General features: G+C 36.7%; 1 protein-coding gene across 6 annotated transcripts in view; it reads right to left on the bottom strand.

Moving 5' to 3' along the window:
* Positions 1-20,167, bottom strand: part of NTRK2 (neurotrophic receptor tyrosine kinase 2) — a 337,402-nt gene that overhangs the window by 270,467 nt on the left and 46,768 nt on the right. For all 6 annotated transcript variants that reach the window (XM_054689473.1, XM_054689472.1, XM_054689471.1 and 3 more), the window contains exons 6-8: positions 11,550-11,686; positions 10,876-11,008; positions 7,777-8,082 (exon numbers count right to left, since the gene is read on the bottom strand). In XM_054689473.1, the coding sequence (XP_054545448.1) occupies positions 7,777-8,082; positions 10,876-11,008; positions 11,550-11,686 (576 nt within the window). The remainder of the gene's footprint in view (positions 1-7,776; positions 8,083-10,875; positions 11,009-11,549; positions 11,687-20,167) is intronic.

Raw genomic sequence — 20,167 nt, 5'->3', positions numbered from 1 at the left:
AGCAGGAACCCCAACTCCTTCCCAGCCAAAAGACGAGCACCAAATCAGCACAGAGGAGCTCGAATGTCTGCTTGTCTGATATTCATATCCTATTTTCTGATGTCTATGGAGCCACTCTGGGTGTTCCCCTCACTTGGACAGTCATGTCACTTCAGGACATTCTCAGCCCTGGTCCCCAGCTGCACAGCAGGCTGGACCACCTAGACTATGTAATTGCACCCTATGGCCTTTGCAAAGTCACCTAATGACACATTTTTCAGAATATATTCCTGCTGCAAAGTGACATGTGACTCCATTTGGCACTTGATCCAACTCGTGTTGTTAGGAACTAAGGGCAGAAGTCTGACAGGCCCAGGAGGCTGCCTGAAGTACTCCCAGGGAGAAGAATAGAGACCAAGTTGCAGCCACACAGCATCCTGACACAACTCTGCTTTAAATGTGCGACTTCCACACCTCAAGATATAAACCCTTAGGGCATTTAGACTTCCAAATGTGGATGATAATATCAAACTTTTCTCCTGAAAATATCAACTCAAAATACTTCACCATCCTCTTAATCCCATGCTAAAGGACTTAAAGTGAGGGCCTTTTTACTTCCATTTTCTCATCTGCCATAGCTGATGAGTAAATCTTCATGAGTAAATCTTTATGACTTTTTTCACTGTAACACTCTACAGTTAAACAGAAAACACATTTGTAGGATTTAAAAAAAAACTGTGAGAAGACTGGTATCAGAGCAGTATGGTTCACCTTCCACTCTGCTGTGAAGATAAAAATAATGGAGGGGCCAGAAGACTCATCTGTTTCCTCCTTTAAGCTTTTTCTTTCTCTTAAATGCCCCAAAAGAAAAAGACTTCTATCTGTTCCATTTGCACACTTGGATGTGATCTTGAAAAATATTTCAGAGAATTTCATATCATAAGACAATAGGAAAAGATGCGCTCTTTTCAAGTAAATGATCCTTGCTTTGTCAACAATGCTTTCTAACCCATGGCAGTCCATCTTGAGTTTCCAGATCCTTCTCTCTTACCTCTCTGCATCCCAGGCTGAACTCAGGGCCTGAAAACATTGTGGGGTTCAGATGTCTGGGTCTCATTTCTGACTGAACCTCTAATGTGCTGTGCAGCATTATAAGTCTCTTCACTTTTTCTCTAACAAAGGAAGCTTCTATGAGACAGGAGAAGATAATAGCTCTAGCTTTGGCAACTCCTCAGGAGCTTCGGGGAGCATAATTAATTAACATTAGTACTCTTGAGACATAAAGAGCTATTTAAGTATAAATCTTAATTATCATGATTATTATGAGTCTATGGTTGAACCATGCTCTTCTTGGTTAAGGCAGAGAGACAGGTAGAATGTTCTTTTCTTTCATTACCAGGACAAAAAACGGGTAGAGACAAATAGCCTAACAGGCAAACAGAGGGGAGCTTTACATTTTCTCAATGTAACATTTGGAGAAATTCTTCCTCTGCATTCTTTGACCTAAGTACGCCAAACCTAAATCTGCCAGTGTGGGGGCAATTCTAAGTGCTACAGAGAGAGCTAGTTCATCCAGAAGTCATAAATCTTTTGATAAAATAGCACTACTAAGAAGCTGTGGGGAAAACTCTTCCAATATTTATAGTTTGTTCCTGACGTGCATTTTGCATAGGAGATAACTGATCCAGAATTAGGCAGCATAAGTCACTAACTCCCACTGCTTGTGTGAATGAGCATTCTTGAGCTGTGACATTCTTCCTGAATGAGTGGGCCAGCGAGACACTCTTTATGTACCGCCTAAAGACTGGGAAGCTTTAAAACAAGGGTATTTTATTACTGAGTGCTTCGGCTAAATTTGCTCCAAACCTGAAAAAGTCATCACTTGGGTTGTCATTTCAATAGAATCTATCTTAAATAATCAATATGGTCATATTCATAAAAATTTCTGACCTTGAAAATTCTTGAAACTTTTGTTATCTGATCAGAAAACAGCAGCAATGGCTTCAAGTTTCTTCCTCATGCAATCTCCGCAAGCAATCTCTCTGCCATTAATTTCTGCTTTAAAAGACACCCTCAGTTCTTCTAATCTCTACTCAGTTCCCCTTGCACACCTCCTTGTTCATGAAGAGATTGTTCTATATGTAGTGTTAAATTCCAATGGCAATCACATTGCGGATCAATTTCATCTTAGACAAGCCTCATTTTTGGCCCGTAAGCTAAATAAGATACAGAGAATCTTTGAAGAATCCTCAGATAACCCTGAACTTCCCATGTGGGTGCCTGCTCTGCTGTCTTACTTTTTATTCACTCTCCCAAGCCTTCTTAAGTCATGTATGTACTCATCCTATATTTTTACCAAATTAAAGCGCAACTCTACATACCAGCTCATCTATATTTTAGTCACTATCACAGTTGATATGCTCAGGGAGTCAGTGAGGTAATCTTAATGGATGTGTGATTAGTTCTTCTGGTGCCCCACCCCCATTTGCAGGAGAGACATGAATCACCCCACTACTCAAATGTGACTCAAGGATCTGCAGCATCAGCACATGATGGAGCTTAAGAATACAGAATCTTAGTCCTTTCTCCAACCCACAGAATCAAAATTTGCATTTTAAACAGAATCTGTTTAGTCTGTTTTAATATGGTTAAACAGGAGATCTGTATGCTCATTAAATTTCAAGTAGTTTTAGCCCACAACTGCACAAGAAGTTTGACCAAAGTTAAAAGTCCCTTCTGGGCATAAAGACTGGCCATTAAACCAAGTGCAGAGTTCTGATTTCTAACTCATACAGGACATGCATGCTCTATCAGTTGAGATTTTATTTGCAACTAAAGTCACCAAAGAATTGTTGTTTATTACTCAACGATGAGCAGAAAAATCTCCCTTGGGTCAAAGCACCCACCCAAAGCACTGATCCTCAACTTTGGAATCCCTGGGGATTTTGAAAACAAATAGAGCCAAAACCCAAGCCTCATCCAGGGGCCAGTGAATCAAAATTGCTAGAGATGGGTCCCAAGAATGTATCTTAAAAATGAAATAAAATAATAATTAAAACGATCCAGTTAATTGTAATGTGCGCCAAGGAGTAGGATGTTACTGTTCTTGAAGCCAGATTATTCCTGTGAATAAATTTTAAAGGAAGAATGGAAACAAAAATGAAATAAATAAAATTAGCTTACTGTCACAAGTTGTGCTCTTGGGTGTACTCAAAATATAAAAACTATTGTTTTCTAAATTTCGTTTTGAAGCTGAAAGTTGGGTTTTGTGCTTTAAACATAACCCAAAACTGACTAGAACTGAGTTCAGTTATAAGCCTGATTCCAAAATGATCTGTCTAGCACTTTGAAATTGTGAAAATCTTTCCTCCAAGCCAAGTTTCCAGTGATTAGCAGATGGGGAAGGCATTGACTTGGAAAGTGGGGACCTTCTAACCTCTACAGATCTGATAACATTAGCAACTGATCTGGGCCTGGGGTCAGAGTCTGAGGTCTGCAAGGCTCAGCAATGAGGAAAGACATCGTACAGGAATCTTTACTGCCTTTACCCCTCTCCATGGATGGCACCTTCTAGGCCTGACCGATACAGGATGGTATGTCCACCCTATCCTTCCTCCAAGTGAAAAGCAGAGCATCTGCCCCCATATCCAGTGTCTCCACTCCAGATAGCAGTGAAAACAATCAACAATCAGTATTAAAGTACAGCAACTTGTCCATCTTCTTTCAGGGTCACCTATTCTTGTTTAGGGACTTTTGCTTACGTTTTTTTCATTTGTATTTTCATTGATTTTGATGCTCTTCATTCTCTAATCCCAAGTAGAGAATGGATTCCTAAGCAAGGTCCCCACCCATGAAAATCTCAGTTCTGAGCTGCATGAGGAGCACATACTGTAAGGACACAGAACTGCCACTGAATTCTGTCTGTGTGTGGCATTGCAGTGGCTTCACAGTGAGCCCAGGCTCCCTGTGCCTTGTAAGCCAGGAGACTGACAATGGAACAAGAAGGAAGTCATCAAAACAAGTAGGAAGAAAAATAGCAGAAACGTCTTATCAAAAAGCTCTGTGACAGCAATGCTTCTTCATTAATTGCTATATGGTGACAACAGACATGTTGAAGGAATATACACCGAACTCAAACTGTTATCCTTAATTTGGAATGTACCTATAGACAGCAGGAAAATTGCACCTATAATAGGTATAGGTACAATTTGTTTATTTTTTTCTTTAGTTTTAAAGGGAGATTAGAGGAAGAGACAGCAATTCTAGGAAAGACCAGGACATATGACATGGCTACAAATCTCATAAATGCCCACAAAAATTCTATCACACAAGCCAAATGAAGTCAATTTTTAATTGATGACCCATCAATTAAACCTAAAGGGTTGATGACCCATTAGGGCCATTTATATCTACTGTCATGGTGGGTCAAGTCTTTCTCATTTCCACTTTTATTTAATCCTTGATAGCTAGCCCTTGAGTAAATATTCAAATAAAAAAAGTCTTTTCTAAAAGTAGAATTTTTGAAATTATTTTTAAAGATCTAATAAAAAATAATGAACACAAGGAAAAGAGAAAATCCTCATAAAATAACTTATTTTTGATAAATTATTTCTTTTAAAGAGAATATTTGAGAGACTCCAATTATTCTTATGCTAGAAAGCAATTCTTTCTATCACTAGATAAGTTAAAACTACAGAAATGTTCAATAAAAACGAGGTCACATGAATAAGAGTAGTTAAATTCTCCCACATATTGGCACCCTACAGAAATGTTTAAGAAAATACATCAAAATCCTATCTAAAATAGAAATTACAGGCTTTCCACTGGCAGAGCTGTGTATATATCAAAGCACACAGAACATGTCTAAAACTTTAAATGCCAGCCCTTCACCCTGAATCAAGTTCACCTCCAACAGTTTCAAAAGGCAGTCAATGGTGAAATTCAAATCAATTCTGAATTTTAGTTAAGAGTAACATACAAATGTCAGATTCTTAGTTTTGAGAAATAAAAATAATGCAAGATGTTAACAATGGAGAAAATTGGGTGAGGGCTCTTTAGTGACTCTCTGTACATTCTTTGCAACTTTTCTGTAAATCTAACATTATTCACAAGAACATGAAAACAATAATTTGAAGAAATATATGTACCCCATGGTTATGTCACCATTATACACAATAGCCAAGAGTTGGAAACAACCTAAGTGAACATCAGCCTATGACTGGATAAAGGAGATGTATACATGCACAGTGGAATTCTACTCAGGTATAAAAATGTGTGCAGTCCTACCATTTGCAATGACATGAATGGACCTAGGGGGCATTATGCTTGGTAAAATAAGTCAGATAGAGAAAGATAAACAATGTAGGTTTTCACTCAAACATGGAAAATAAAGATACAAAACAAATGAACAAACAAAGTAAAAACAAATGCTAAGACTATAATAATAATATAATTTACTGGAAGAATAAAAAGAGTCAATTGCATGATGATGGATAGAATCTAGACTTTTGGTGGCCAACATAATATTATATATTCAGATATTGATTTATACTGTTGTACACCTGAAACCTCTACATAAAAAGTTTCTTATTAGCTACCTGAAAAATACAGAGTCACAAACAAAATATTGGTTAAAAACTAACAAAGCAGTTGTCTCAAAACAGTCTATAAACTTAACAACAATGCTATATTCCCCCAAATATGCAGGAAGAAACAGTAATCTAGAGATTTACCATGGCAAATGTAGCCAGGCAGCTAAATTCTCAATTAAGAAGATTTAATGAGAAATATAACAACTGCCAAGGTGTCTGGGTAAGGCATCCAAACTTAGTTTGTTTTATGTGCTCCTGAAAGGCTGTTTGTAAATCAAACTTATATAATTCAAATCACATTTTGAACAAGCCAAGGAAGCTTGCATATTTAAAAAGCTGTTTAATAAATACCAGGATAGTGGGAAGATTTATTATGTAATGAGAACGACTGCATTCTCATCTATTGTTTGGTGTCTTCACATCCATCACCTTTGACTGTGGAGCGGCTTGGTAAGCCACACAGCATATGCTGCCCAAGCAGGCACTGCCTCACAGAACTTCAAATTTCCTTTTGCCTTCCCAAGTCATCTTCAGGTGACTTTAATGAACTTAGAGCTATTACAATGAGAAATTCCATTTACACACAGGTCCCAATAGCCTACCACAAGCCTCGGCCTCCACAATGATATCAGGTTTGGGGCTACAAGATAGAGCAAATAAGAACATTCCACTGAACATAAGGGCACTATATATTTTTTGAATTAGTGTTCTATTATTCAGATAAATACCCAAAAGATAGATAACTGGATCACATGATATTTCTATTCTTAATTTTTTGAGGACTTTCCATATTGTTTTCCATAGTGACTGCGCTGATTTACATTCCCATCAATAACATACAAGCCCCCCTTTTCTTCACCTTCTCCCCAACACTTGCTATATCTTCTCTTTTTGATAATAAAGATTCTAACAGATATGAGGTGATATCTCATTGGGGCTTTGATTTGCATTTCTCTGATAATTAGTAATGACGAACATCTTTCCATGTGCTTGTTGGCAATCTGTATGTTTTCTTTGGAGAAGTGTCTATTCAGATCCTCTGCCCATTATTTAATCAGGTTGGTTTGGGTTGTTGAATGGTATGAGTTCTTTATATATTTTGGATATTAACCCTTTGTCAGATGTATGACTTAAAAATAGCTAGTGATAAAGTCAGCTGAAGAAAGTCAAATATTGTATAACCTCACTCATATGTGGAATGTAAATATAAAACAAACAAAAACAAACAGATACAAAGAACAAAATGTGGTTACCAGAAAGGTATTGCTGGTGGAAAAAAGGATAAAAGAGGTCAATACTAGGGAGATGGATGGAAATGAGACAGTTGGTGGTGAGCCTGATGTAGTATGTAGTGATGTCGAATTACATTATTGTGCAATCAAAAACTTATATAATGTTATAAGCTAACTAAATTTATTAAGAAAAGAGGAATTTTCCACTGCATGACAGTACCTGAGGCAAGTAAATGCAAGGCAATAATCTCTAATATTACTGGGCTTCAAACTGAAATTCTCAACCTAGCCACAATGTGGATCCTTGATGCCTGTCATCTTTCTTCTAACCTTCTAACCTCTTCTACCTATTGGTCATATCAAAAATATTACCACTCCTAGAAAAACAATTCAGGCTATGATAAAAAAAATAATAATAATACCTCAATGCAACGATTCCAGATGAGCAAAGCATTTCAGGACAATGGTTTTTCAACCATGGATGAGAAAGGAATGTGAATTACAGAGAAGGGATGGAAAATAAATATAAATATTTATGAGCCAACCAAATACAATTAGGCTGCTCAAAGTTTTGCATGAGTTTTGCCTTCATGGGTACAAAATCTCATTAATCACTGGAGACAAAATCAAACATGTATATTAGATTATTTTTTAAATGATCCCTGCTACAGACTTGGCATATAGACTGAAGAGACCATGAACCTAAAAAGACCATGAACCATGGCCCTAAAAAGACTCACAGATGTTTAGATGGCCTCCTATACTCCACACTTGTCATAAGATGCAGACCTGTGTAGACCTGAGCCCCAGAATAAAGACTCATGTCACAAAACCTACCCCAGTTGAATATAATTCCACTAGATAATAGCATTTCAAGTCACTTGGTTTGGGGGTGGTTCATTGTATACATGATTTAGGTAATAGCTGAGTAACATCCCAATCCTCTCCCCAATGCAAAAGCATCAAATACTCACCAGTGTCAATACCAGGCCTGCCCATGAAGTGAGCAGAAATCTGTTTCTCATCCTTCCCATACTCATTCTTGGCTACTAACTTGTAGTCCCCGTTGTTCATATGAGTGGGATTATCCAGCTGGAGGCAGCCATGGTATTCCGTGTGATTGGTAACATGGATTTTAGTACAGATGTATTTGGACTCATTCAATATTGCCCCGTTATAGAACCACTGAAGCGCTGGTTTGGGGTTGCCTTTCACAGTGAATGGAATGCACCAGTGGTGGTCTGAGGTTGGAGATTCGAGAAATGTGATAGTTGGAGCAACTAAATTGAAAAAGAGAGAGTTAATAGCATCAGAACGCTCAGAATTCGCCCCATGTCCAGATTTCTAAGATAGGGGAATCTTATTCACTATTGTTTGGGTTAAGAAAATATATAACTATGAACTCTGGAATCCATCAATATTTTGTATTATTATTAAAGTTGTTTTAATTCCCCACAGAGAGCTTCAGAAAGACTCCTTTCTCTACTTTACTTAAGACCCATGCACCACAGTCATTTTTAAAATTTATTCAGTGTAAGAACCAGCTCCAAACAGAGCCAAGAGATTTCTGACAGTGGAAAAGGTTCATTTGAGGTTAACTTGATTTCTAATACATATGCCTTAGTGTTATGTATATTCATTATGAAAAGATTGAGGGGCACTATTTATACATTGTTTCCTCATTAAATAATACAAATAATGACAAAACATGACTTTGGAAGTCTTGACAGAAGCGCTAATCTCACATAACTTATCTAATTGATCAATGTCATGAATGTTGCTACTAATTTTGACTGATTACTATAAAGTATGATAAATTGTGATTTGTCACTGCTTGTAAATAGAAAATGTCCTTTAAAAGCATCACATTCCATTATAGTTCAGTCCATTTGTGCTAGATTTCAAATGCCAATGCTCTTTCTATTATCCTCTAAATGTCTAGAGTTCTTTCTAAACCTAGACAAACAAGCTAGAAATGATTTTAAGTATAAAGCAATTTATGTTTCAGGGGTAAACAAACATTATCAAGTAGCATTTTTAAACAAAGTACTTAGTTTGAATGAAGGCATTTAAAATCCCTCATCACTTTTTATTTTAATGTGGCCTGACTGATAACTACAAAATCAAAGGCCAGAAAAGACCTTCAAGATCTAATGGCATCATTTTTCAGATGAAGGAACCCAAGTCCAATGCGATTAAGTGACTTAGTCAAGGTTGTCCTGCTGAAAATAAATGTAACTGAGAGGCAAATCTGAAACAGGAATCCAGGTCTCCTGATGCCTAATCCAGTAGCCCTGCCCATTCAGACACTGCTCCCTGGTTATACGGGTTCCGCACCTTGTAGTTCAATACAAAAAGGGGAAACATCATCTACCCTTTGTGGGGACACTGCAAATGTTATCTCAGTTGTTAATATTCTCTATCATTTATTCCTTCTACTCTTGATCTTGAATGTGATAGCTCTATGGTCAATTCCTCAAATTACAGTGATCACATAGATATTTGCTTAAACCGAGAAAATTCTGAATCTGAATGTCCTTATTAGATAACCTGATATTATCTGATTTTACCTCCTATTTGTGCTCAGATAAATCCTCCCAGGACAACAAGAAGAAGCAAAGCTGATAAGAGAGACTAATTCACCTTCAAAATCTACAGGAAGATTTCCAGTTAGCAGTGAAATTCCTTCTAAGTGAGCACAGGGAGTATCTGAACTCTGCAGATGTGTGTTGTAACAGGGTTCTTCATCTTAAGAAATGCAATACTATAAAACTTAAATTTACAAACTTAATTTTTTATCAAATACCTGTCATAGGTGTAATATTTTTTTCATATGTTACGTCATGTATAAAAATTCAATTTAAACACAATTTGGGGAAGGGAGCTCTAAATCCATTATCCAGAATAAAGAACACACGTAAAACACACCTATTTAGAGGTCTGTGTTACAAAGAACATGATAGGGCAGGTTCTACACTTACCTCCTCCCACCAGCCCAGGCCCCCAAACCCAGAACCACTTATTCCACCATGTCAGATGAGCTTTGGGGGAGGTGCTGATTTAAAGAACATATGTTCGAAGCTGGTTGCATATGTTTGGGGGATAGCATTGACTTCAGGCTTCTGAGAGTGGGTGAAATGATGAGAAATTAGGAGTCCAGTATCTACTGGGCAGAGGTGGTTCTGACAGTAATAAATAATTAGGTTGGTAATTTCAGTGATTCACTCCAGTAAGCATGTGCTGCATGTGTGCAATGTGTATTCATTCTGACATATATGCAATGATGTGAAAAGTGTATATTCTCAACCAAACCCTAATCCAAACAGAATAGAGCCTCATTAATTTATACCATGCCAGCTCAGAATTTGTAATGATGTGAAAATTATATGATTTTTACTGAATACACATTCACACTGAACACCACCATCTGGCATGTTAAGATGTGTTGTGTTATTTATAATACTGGGAAGTAATGCACATATGTTTAAAAAGCATTAATATCCTATATCTCAATCTCAATGTATACTAAAATTTAGAATAACAATAAGTTTTCTAGGTGATAATAATTTTTGACAGCTTAAATTGGACCTTCCCACAGAAACTTGATGTCAAACTAATGAGGTTTTACTGCATCAACAACACAATTAGGTGTTTATGAACAGCCAGGCAATGCTTTAAATATCACAATTTAAAATTCATTTTGCTTGCATAAAGAAGAAATTTTTAGAAATGGATTAATCAGAATTTACACTAAAACTTATTAACCAGAGGAGGATATCCTGCTGAAAATATATGTAGCAACAAAAGATGAGGAAGGCACAGAGGACAAGCTGAAGATAAAAATATAATAATAATAATAATAACAATCTTAAAAGAAACACAATGCATGAGTAAGAGAGTTTAGCAGAAATAGAACAAGTGAAAAAAACTGATGGTCTCTTAATTAAGTACCCACAAAATACTGCCTAAACATTTTTAACACACTTTAGCAACACCTACAGTGACCCAGTGACACATGTAGGTGTGTCCATGATCATTTGCTATTAAAAACACATGCCTGTCTGATTACGTACAGTGTACAGTGAGGTTGACAGAATCTTGATCTTCCCCTACGAGATTTTCTGCCACACAAGAGATTTGCTTTCCACTGTCATCAGATGAAATGTTAGTTATCCTTAAGGAGCCCTGTGTGTGGCTTGTTTCATTCTACAAAAGAATTAACAGAAAAAAAAATCCTTGTTAGTAAGGATCTTAAGGTGACAAGATTTATGGTTTCTTCCCCTAATTAGAGAGAAAATATACGTGTGTGTGTGTGTGTGTGTGTATAACATTAGAAAATTGTTTCCATCCTGAAGCAGGCTTAGGCAAGGGAAGAAATCAGAAGTTATTCTATTTCTCCATATTTCAACTCTCTAATGAGAAAAATTGTTTTAATCCTTGAATTTCTACCTACCTTCCTCCAAAGGAAAAGACCACAAGGAGAGTCACCCACTTTGCTCATGATGATACAAAAAAACTCACTAGGACATAGAGACTTTCCCATTTACTGGGCAGACACGACTAATATGCACACCTGTATTAGTCTTTATTAATTAAAGATACACGGAAAGTAAATGTGCATCCAAAACTCATCATAAAGGTCTCTCTGTGACATATAAAATATTAAATGCTCATCACTAGGTTAATGCAACCTCAAGTTTTAAGACACTACCCTCTCTATGAGCACAGAGCCAAACATAAGCCTTACCATATGCTTGGAAATCAGATTACCGACATCCCAGTACAAATTCGGAACTGGATCGCCTGCAACACTGCAAGATAATGTGATAGACTTTCCTTCTTCTACAGTAAGGTTAGGTGCAGCTAAATTTGCTGATGGCAAACCTGCGGAACAAGAACAGTAATTGGAGACATACACAAACACTTAAATATATTATCAAAATAACAGCAACAAATTGAAAACTCTTTATGCTTTAAAATCCACCGTCCATTATTTACTTTCTGACATTGATTTACATTGATCTGAAGATAGACCAGGTTGGAAAGTTTTACAGATTTAATGTGAACCAAAAATGTGCAGTCATAAAATCTAAAACAAATTTTGCACATTTCTTAAAAAGGTTATCACAGGGTATTCTTTTATTTTAAAAAACCCACTAATTTATAGAAGGATGTTTTCCCTGATTCATTTCTACAGGTACTAATCCAGTGTTTTGCACATAAACAGACAGTCATCTTATCTTACCCTCTCCTCACCTCCATTTTGTTATAGTCAAGAACAAAAGGGTGAAATGCATCTACATTTTTTTGCATAAATCTATTTTTTTGCATGAAGTAACTCATAAATCCAACCCTCCCCATACCTGGATTTTAAAAAGAATAGATTGTGATTTTAAAACCTTGATTTTGAGTCAGATTGGGGGAAAAATATAGTTTTTAAGCATTTTTCAAAAACTGGAAGCTTGACCATCACAACACTGGAATGTTCCAGTTATATGGATAAATAAAATGGGTCATCCTATTTATGATGAGATTTTAAAAAAAGTTACATGGGTTCTTATCTAATGAAAAGTTCTTTTTGTGTGAAAATCATAAGAAAGTACTTGTTATCAGATGAAGTTTTGAAGGTTATAAACAATTTTTTAAGATTTCAGGAGAGCATCATTTTATACTTTTATATTTCAAATGCTAGCTTTGTTTTATTGATGCTATTAACACTTCATTAAACAATCACACCTATTGGTTGTTTACACTGCTTTAAACCACAGGGGAATCACAGTGTTTTGTTTTGTTTTTTAACATGAAGGTGAATCTCAGGGGGTGAAACAATATGGCACATCCTGTCAGTCAAGTCCACCCCTCATTTGGTATCAGAAACTCTGTTTGGGAACTGCACTCACTCCACAGCTGCGTCCTATGGAACTACGATGCATCATTCACTCCTGAGTAAGTAACCCAGAGGTCAGGAAAGTAATTCATCTTCAATAGTCCTTAAACAGCAATTAACCACCCGCCCCCAGTGGTATCTGACCTACCATCTCACAATGTTATGCATCAAGCCTCTCCTGTGACTCAGTTTTTACTGACAAGGTCTTTATTCTTTATGATAGAAACAAAACTGGAACAAAATTTAGATAGTGTATGTTGTATTATGCTACATATTCCCACCATCCATAGAAGACCACCCCACAAGACCTGACATTTAGTGACCTATGTGATCTCTTCTCAATTCTCCCTACCTGTCAGCACCCAGTGGAGAGTAGTGTTATAGTTTTCCTGGGATTTCAAAAAGGTTCCCAACACTCTGTGGCATACAGGACAATGAAGCATATGGGGTGATCCAGCGGCAGCCCAGTGAACAGGAAGGAGCACTGGATTAGGAGTCAGGACCCCCACTCCTAAGCCTGCCTGTACTATGTAGCCTGGGTGAATCATTTCTCCTCTTCTCCCAATGTGTTTTCTTCTCTCTAAGATTCAGCAGTTCATTTAGAAGATCTAATTTAAATTTCTTCTAACTCTAATATCCAGTGACAACGTCTATGACAATTAAGCTTTCTAATTTATTAAGAAGCATGTCAAGGCAAGATGAAAGAAATGGTTTACTTAATGAAAAATCTCCTTGAAGACTCGGCAGTATGATCTAGGTGACTTTTCAAAAATACTTTTTATAGTTTTTAATCAAAACATGCAATCACGTAGTTTAAAGTCTGTAACAAAACTTGTTATGAAAAAACACTAAACTATGTGTGAAAAACAGTAGCCATGTCACACTAATTCCTGTACCCTACAGGCACTAATTTCACCTCTTTCCACTCAGTTTTGGGTTTTGATCCCTACATCACTACATACCATGTTTATATTGCTACTCCTTGATTTTTCTATTTTAATATTATCTAATGACCTCTGACCATTGAGGATAAAACTTAGGTCACTGTCATACATGCCCATACCAAACTTGACATTTTATGTCTTCATATCTTCCCTTTGCTATGAAGTTATGTTGTCTATATTTAGGGGTAAAGCTCATTTGAGTATATAAACCCCACTAACAGCTGATGCATCACATGTAAAGGTTATGAAGTTTTATCAAATTTAAGATAGCATTCATTATAGGATAGAACACTGTGATATGTACCACTAAGAAAAAAAAATTATGCCAGCACAACTCTGATGCTATACTTCCCCACCACTCAGAGCACCTATTATTTGGATGTTGAAGTTTCTAGATAGCCCCTCAAAGTGTTTAATCCTTTCTCTCCAATTTTCCATCTTTTTATCTCTTTTCTATTTAAAGGAAATTTCCTCATATTTACAATACAAACTTTCTTTGGAGGTTTTTCTTCTCTGTCATTGTTTTATTTTCCAAGCCTTTTTTACTGCTCCTGAATAGTCTTCTAATATTATAGCATCCTGTTTTGCTTCTGATTTCTATGAGATATTAATGAAAATTCATTTGAATATTTCTTCCCTCCATATCAACCATCTCTTGCACTGTTTTTCCTTTCTCTTTTTGATTATTTTGTGTTTGTTTTTCTCTCTCATAAGTTTTTATCACATAGTTGATTTTTCTTAACTGTTTACACATCTTTAAGAAGGAGGTATCAGAGGCAATGCACATTCATGAATTTCCAACCACACCGCAGGACAATATTATTGGCCTCTACTGGTTAGCACCTGATGTCAATATTATAAAACACTTGGGGAAGGGAATGGTCAAATTTTACAGGTAATGTTCTTCAATATTCTCCTTGGAAGAGGAAGAAGAATAGAAATGTCAATATTCAGAATGGAAATCCATCATTTTCAAAATGGTTCTCAAATCCTCAACTCTACCTAGAGTTCCTCAGGACCTTAGCTCTATCTTCTTTAGAAAATAAGTCTCCAGTTCTCTGCTAGGAAGGCACATAGTCACTTGGGATGAAAATGGATTTAAATGTTGCTTAACAAACCTTCAGCCAACAGCCTGTATTTGGCATCACTTTATGAGCCTTGTAGGAGTCTGGATAGAAAGCAAGTTGCCCCTTGACTTTCCCCATCACTGACTTGATAACCAGCATTCTCAGCACTCCGGTCATTCACTACTCATCCATCAGCTCTCCACGTTGCAACTTTTGTGCTTTGTTAACTTTTTCCCAATTTTTATACTAAAACAGATTAAACCACTCAATCAGGAAGCACCAATAAGCCAGGGCCTCATTCCCAAGTTATGGTCTTCTCCAATCAGACTCCACCAATGGAGCATGGAGACACCCTTGTTGCACCTTAAATACAAACCTATGGGGGAAAGGGCCTACATTTTTACAAATGTACCTAATAGTCTAGAAATTCTGAATAGGAAAAGCTAAAATAAAAAGATCCTCAGTGGGGAATAATATTGTGCCCTATAAAATCTAATACTTTTTCTACAAGCCTAATTTTGTATGATTAATAAGTCTAAAAATGTTTTTTAATTACATTAAACAATAGCATTCACTGGGCATTCACCAAACCAGAAATTCTTGTCTAATACTTTAAATTATTGGTATTTTTAATCCTTAAACAAATCTTGAAGTTAAGTATTTTGTCTTATTCAATAAAGGATATACATTTTGGAAAAGTCAAATATACCTTCCGAAGTTGCCAACCATCTAGTCTTGGGATTTAGACCCAAAACTCAGAATTTTCCCCATCACACTTTACTACCTCCCTGGACTGCATCTACTCAATTTTAACAGAGACCACAAACACCAATACAGATCCATGATCTAGGAATTTGGTTCATTTAAAAAATAATTGTGTATCTATGTGTGAGGGAAGAGTGAGTCTCCTTTATTTATAGAGAATTGTATCACCCTGTCATAACTGTTTCCAAAGGAATCTGTGCAAAATTGGCCAAGTCTAGATCTTTTAAATGTAAAGTCTTCCACAAATGAGTAAGCATCTGACTCACGTTAATTCTACAGCATTAATATGCTGGCCAAAGATTCAATAATGGAAAAAACAATCTGCACTTGTAATATCACTTGAAGTTTAATTAGCACAATAAAAATGAATTGGGAAGCATGAATAGCCAAGCAGGATAAACCACTTGCCAGGCACTACTTCCTGACTTAATAAGATTTGAAATAGGCACAAGTACAGAGCAAAGCTCAGCAATGTTTCCAAGAGTGTCTAGCATTATTCTGATGGGATCTGATTTGAGCTTTAGAACTGCCTTCTTTCACACACTGAGAAATCGCACTGTAGATAAGAGATGACCTGCTGCTCAGCTAGAATACACCTCTGCATCCAAGTCTCTCAACCACATGTGTTCAGGAAAGACATCCCACCTGTAGAGCCCAGCAGAAAGTCACCAACCATCTAGCAAAAGGGCTTTCTTTAGACCAGGCCTTCCCATCATAACACACTCATCAATCACCACTGGAAATTGCTTCAAATGTTGGTTCTTTTCCTGTAGACCTGAGTTGGGAACTCAGAGATTACTTTTTTTTTAAAGATTTATTTATTTATACAAGAACCAGGGTACAGGCCAGATTTGCAGGAGGGTGAGAGGATTCACCAGAGACAGAGCGGGAACAGAACAGGCAGACTGACGAAATATGCTGCTGAGGGGAGCAGCGGGCGAGACAGGAGAGGTCTGCCGCACCATGTGGGACCCTTGCCGGCCAGCTGGGATAGAACCAGCGCTGCGCTCAACTGCATGCACAACCAGGGGAGGCCCCAGAGATTACATTTTTAAACAAACACCCTGTGCCACAGTCTATACTTTGAGTAGCAAGAGGTTAAGACAATGGGTGTTGGCCAAAAGGCTTTTGTGTCTGAAACCTGATGGAATGATGACCTGAGCAATCACCTATTCCATCAAACTTTCCCCAAAGTGTGCTCAGCACCACTCTAATCTTGAATTCCTAGAGATGTTCTTCAGGGACCTTGGGGAGTGGGAAGGAATCCAAGATTGTTTTTTAAAAACCTATAGGGAATGTTCCTACTCCCTTCTCTCCCCGCCTGTAGTGATGGTGGAAATTGTATGGGGACTATAAACAAGATGAAAATGCATATTGTGCAAAAATGAAAAATGATGTAAGAAATATATAAAATAAAAAATAAATAAATTTTGAAAAAAACTATAGGGAATGTAGCCCTGGAAGATCACAATACACATAGCCATATTAAAAGCTGAAAAGTCCCACTCTAAGGGAAATTTTTTAAATATTAATAGTTAATATTTACTGAGTACTTAATATGTGCTAGACCTCATCTTTAATTAATTTTCCCCATTATATTATTCATCACCCTAAAAATTCCAAAAAGTAGTGTCATTAGTATGCTTATTTCCAGGTAAAGAAGTTAAAGCTTATCTAGTATGAAAAGTTAACAGCTAATGAGTGGGAAGACCCACATCTCTCTGTCCATGTCTTAACAAATATAATGTTTCTTTGATAGGGCTACTCCATGATGCTGGCCCACCCATTAGTGATCTAAGACCAGGTCCTTAGATCAATAACTCAAAGTATGCAGGTAATTATGCTCTAGTAACTGAGTAAAACTAACCTCTAATCATTCTGGATTATTAACTTTGTGATAAATGAGATGGGTCACATTTGGGTTTTATTTGGCAATATTCACTACTAATTCTTGATTGGTTCTCTTTTCATCTTGCCTTAGTGATCCTGAGCTCTGTGTATTTCCTATGGAATTATCACTCCATAAGCACAAAAATATTTAAATAAATTCTGTCTTCTCTCCTCTCACCTTCTATCTTGTTGGTATATCATTCAATTTCTTTGTCTCCTACAAATTTCACTATCAGGTATGAAGCTAGAATGAGCCTGACCTATTTAGAAATGCCTGCTTTACACCTGATTGCAAAAAAAGTACAGAAAATTAGCAAATTTTTTTACAATTAGACTTGCAAATTAGCAAAATTCCAAGTGCAAACTGGAAATTGTGCCTCTATACTTATTTTAGCTAGTATTACATGACAGAGGTCACAGAATTTTTCAACACAAAAATTTAATCGGTGACGGACAGGTTAGGAAAAACACCTTTATTTTCCATTAAAAAAAAATCAAGGAAGGCCTCCCTGGTGGCGCAAGGGATTAAGCACCGCACTATGAAGCAATCAGCAGCCTCTGCAGCACAAGTTCAATCCCCGGCCAGCCAGGGAGCAATCCACATGGCACCACAGACCTCTCCTGATTTGCCCACTGCTCCCCTCAGCAGTGTATTTCAGTAAGTCTGCCTGTTCAGTTCCCCACTCTCTCTCTGGTGTATCCTCTCACCCCCCACACCTCTGGCCCGTACCCCTGCTCTTGTATGCACAAATAAATAAATCTTCAAAAAAAATTAAGGAAAGTAATATGTGACTTGCCTTATTTTTGTAAATAAAGACAGATCTCAAATAAAAGTAAAGCAAGAGAGTAAAAGACTTTAATACATTTTTCAGAAGAGTATCAATTTAACTAAAACCTTAAGTAAATAATTTTTATACCAATCTAACTTCCACATAGAGTATTAATAGGACATTTTTTTAAATCTGTGAATGCCAACAAAATAGAATCACTATCAGTCTATTTTCCTGTTGTAAAACAAACAAAAAAGGAGTATGTACATATATGCTAAACAGACATGCATAACACAAACTATAAAAAACCAAAGTAAATATCAAAAGTAAATCATTAAAATCAATGTGCATCAAGGAACCCAACCTCTCCTCCCAGGAATCTGTGAAATGAACTTTCCCATCATAAATGGTATATTTTGCCGATATACCTTAAGGATTCTCTATACTTAAAGTCTGACAGTGGAGGTTGGGAAATTGAAAATGTCACCATAAATAATAAGATCAAAGGCTGAACTGATTTTTAATCAATGGACCTATTGAGGAATTTTATATGTAACTAACTGCACAGATGTTTAACCATCAGCTGAATTACCACTTCCTATGTGCTTCAGGACTAGCATGTTCTATGGTAACTAGTTACCAATAAGATGATGGGTGGACTTTATTTTTTATGAACCAAAAGAATACTCCTTTGGTTACCATCTACTCAGAACAGAGCATTTAATACACTATTAACAATTACTGAAGAAACTCTCTTGCAAAGATTTAAATTATAATTGTAGTATCAAGAAATTAAAACATAGAGGGCCTCCCTGGTGGTGCAGCGGTTGAGCGCTGGGTTGCGAAGCTGCCCGCAGCCTCTGCAGCGCTGGTTCGATCCCCGGCTGCTCCCTGGCCACCGGAGGAGGGTCCCACATGGTGTGCAGACCTCTCCTGCCGCCCGCTGCTCCCCTCAGCAGTGTACTTTGGTCCTTCTGCCTGCTCTGCTCCCCGCTCTGGCTCTGGTGAATTCTCTCACCCTCCCGCGCTTCTGACTGTACCCAGTGCTTGTATAAATAAATAAATAAATCTTTAAAAAAAAAAAAAAAAGAACTAAAAAAAAAAAAAAGAAATTAAAACATAGAGTACCATGTTCTTTAGTAATCCCATTCAGCCAGGGGAAATAATTCAAAGGTGAATGCTACTAACAAAACTAACTTCCAAAAATCAACAAAGTGCAGACATTGTATGCAAAAATTTAAACTATACTACATGGTAGATGTTTTCATTGAAAAAAAAAATCTAAAGCTTTAAGAGAGACATTTTTAAATGTAATATAAATCAGCACAGGTTAGCAAAATTGCCTTTCTTCAATTGAAATTGTGTGATTTGGTTTCTGTCTTCAGAACCAGTGCTCAAAGGAAATTGTGTATGAATATGTTTTGTTGCCTTGCAATTAATAAAGTTTTCCAAAGGTTAAAAAGGACCTTGTGGAGAACAGACCACAACATGTTTCACAGTGTGAATAAATTTACAGTAATTCACAGCAGGAGGGGTTGTTGTAGAAATATTGTGAGACATTTGACTGTGCTGCTAATAGGAACGGTATGGCTCAACTTCCCAGCCGAGCCTGTCATGCTCACTTAATTGCTAAAGGTGGAAAGGAAAAGAAGAAAGGAAGATTCCTTCAAAACAGGATGATAGGTATTTCAAAGGAAACTATGAACGGCTAGAATATGTTATCATTTGACTAGAATAATATGTATTAGTTATCTTAACTGAAATATGTGCACAATTATGTTACAATTTAGTCCAATTTGATCAATGATATAATATGGTTCATTAGTGCATCAATTGAGCAAACATTAATCAAATGTCTGTTATTTTCAAGGGAGACACTAGATATATGGAGGATGTATATCTGCTTATAAAATATAGAAAATTTGTTCCCCGTAAAATACTTAATAGAATGAAATAATACAAGGAGAGTTTTTAAAGAAAACCCACTTTATAAGACATTAAATCCCAAAAATTATCTTTATTGAAATTAAAATATTACCAGT

Source organism: Talpa occidentalis, unplaced genomic scaffold (genome assembly GCF_014898055.3).
Source record: "Talpa occidentalis isolate TD23 unplaced genomic scaffold, MPIMG_talOcc4v2.1 talOcc4.7, whole genome shotgun sequence".
Lineage (NCBI taxonomy): Eukaryota > Metazoa > Chordata > Mammalia > Eulipotyphla > Talpidae > Talpa > Talpa occidentalis.
This window is presented reverse-complemented; position numbering and strand designations above follow the sequence as displayed.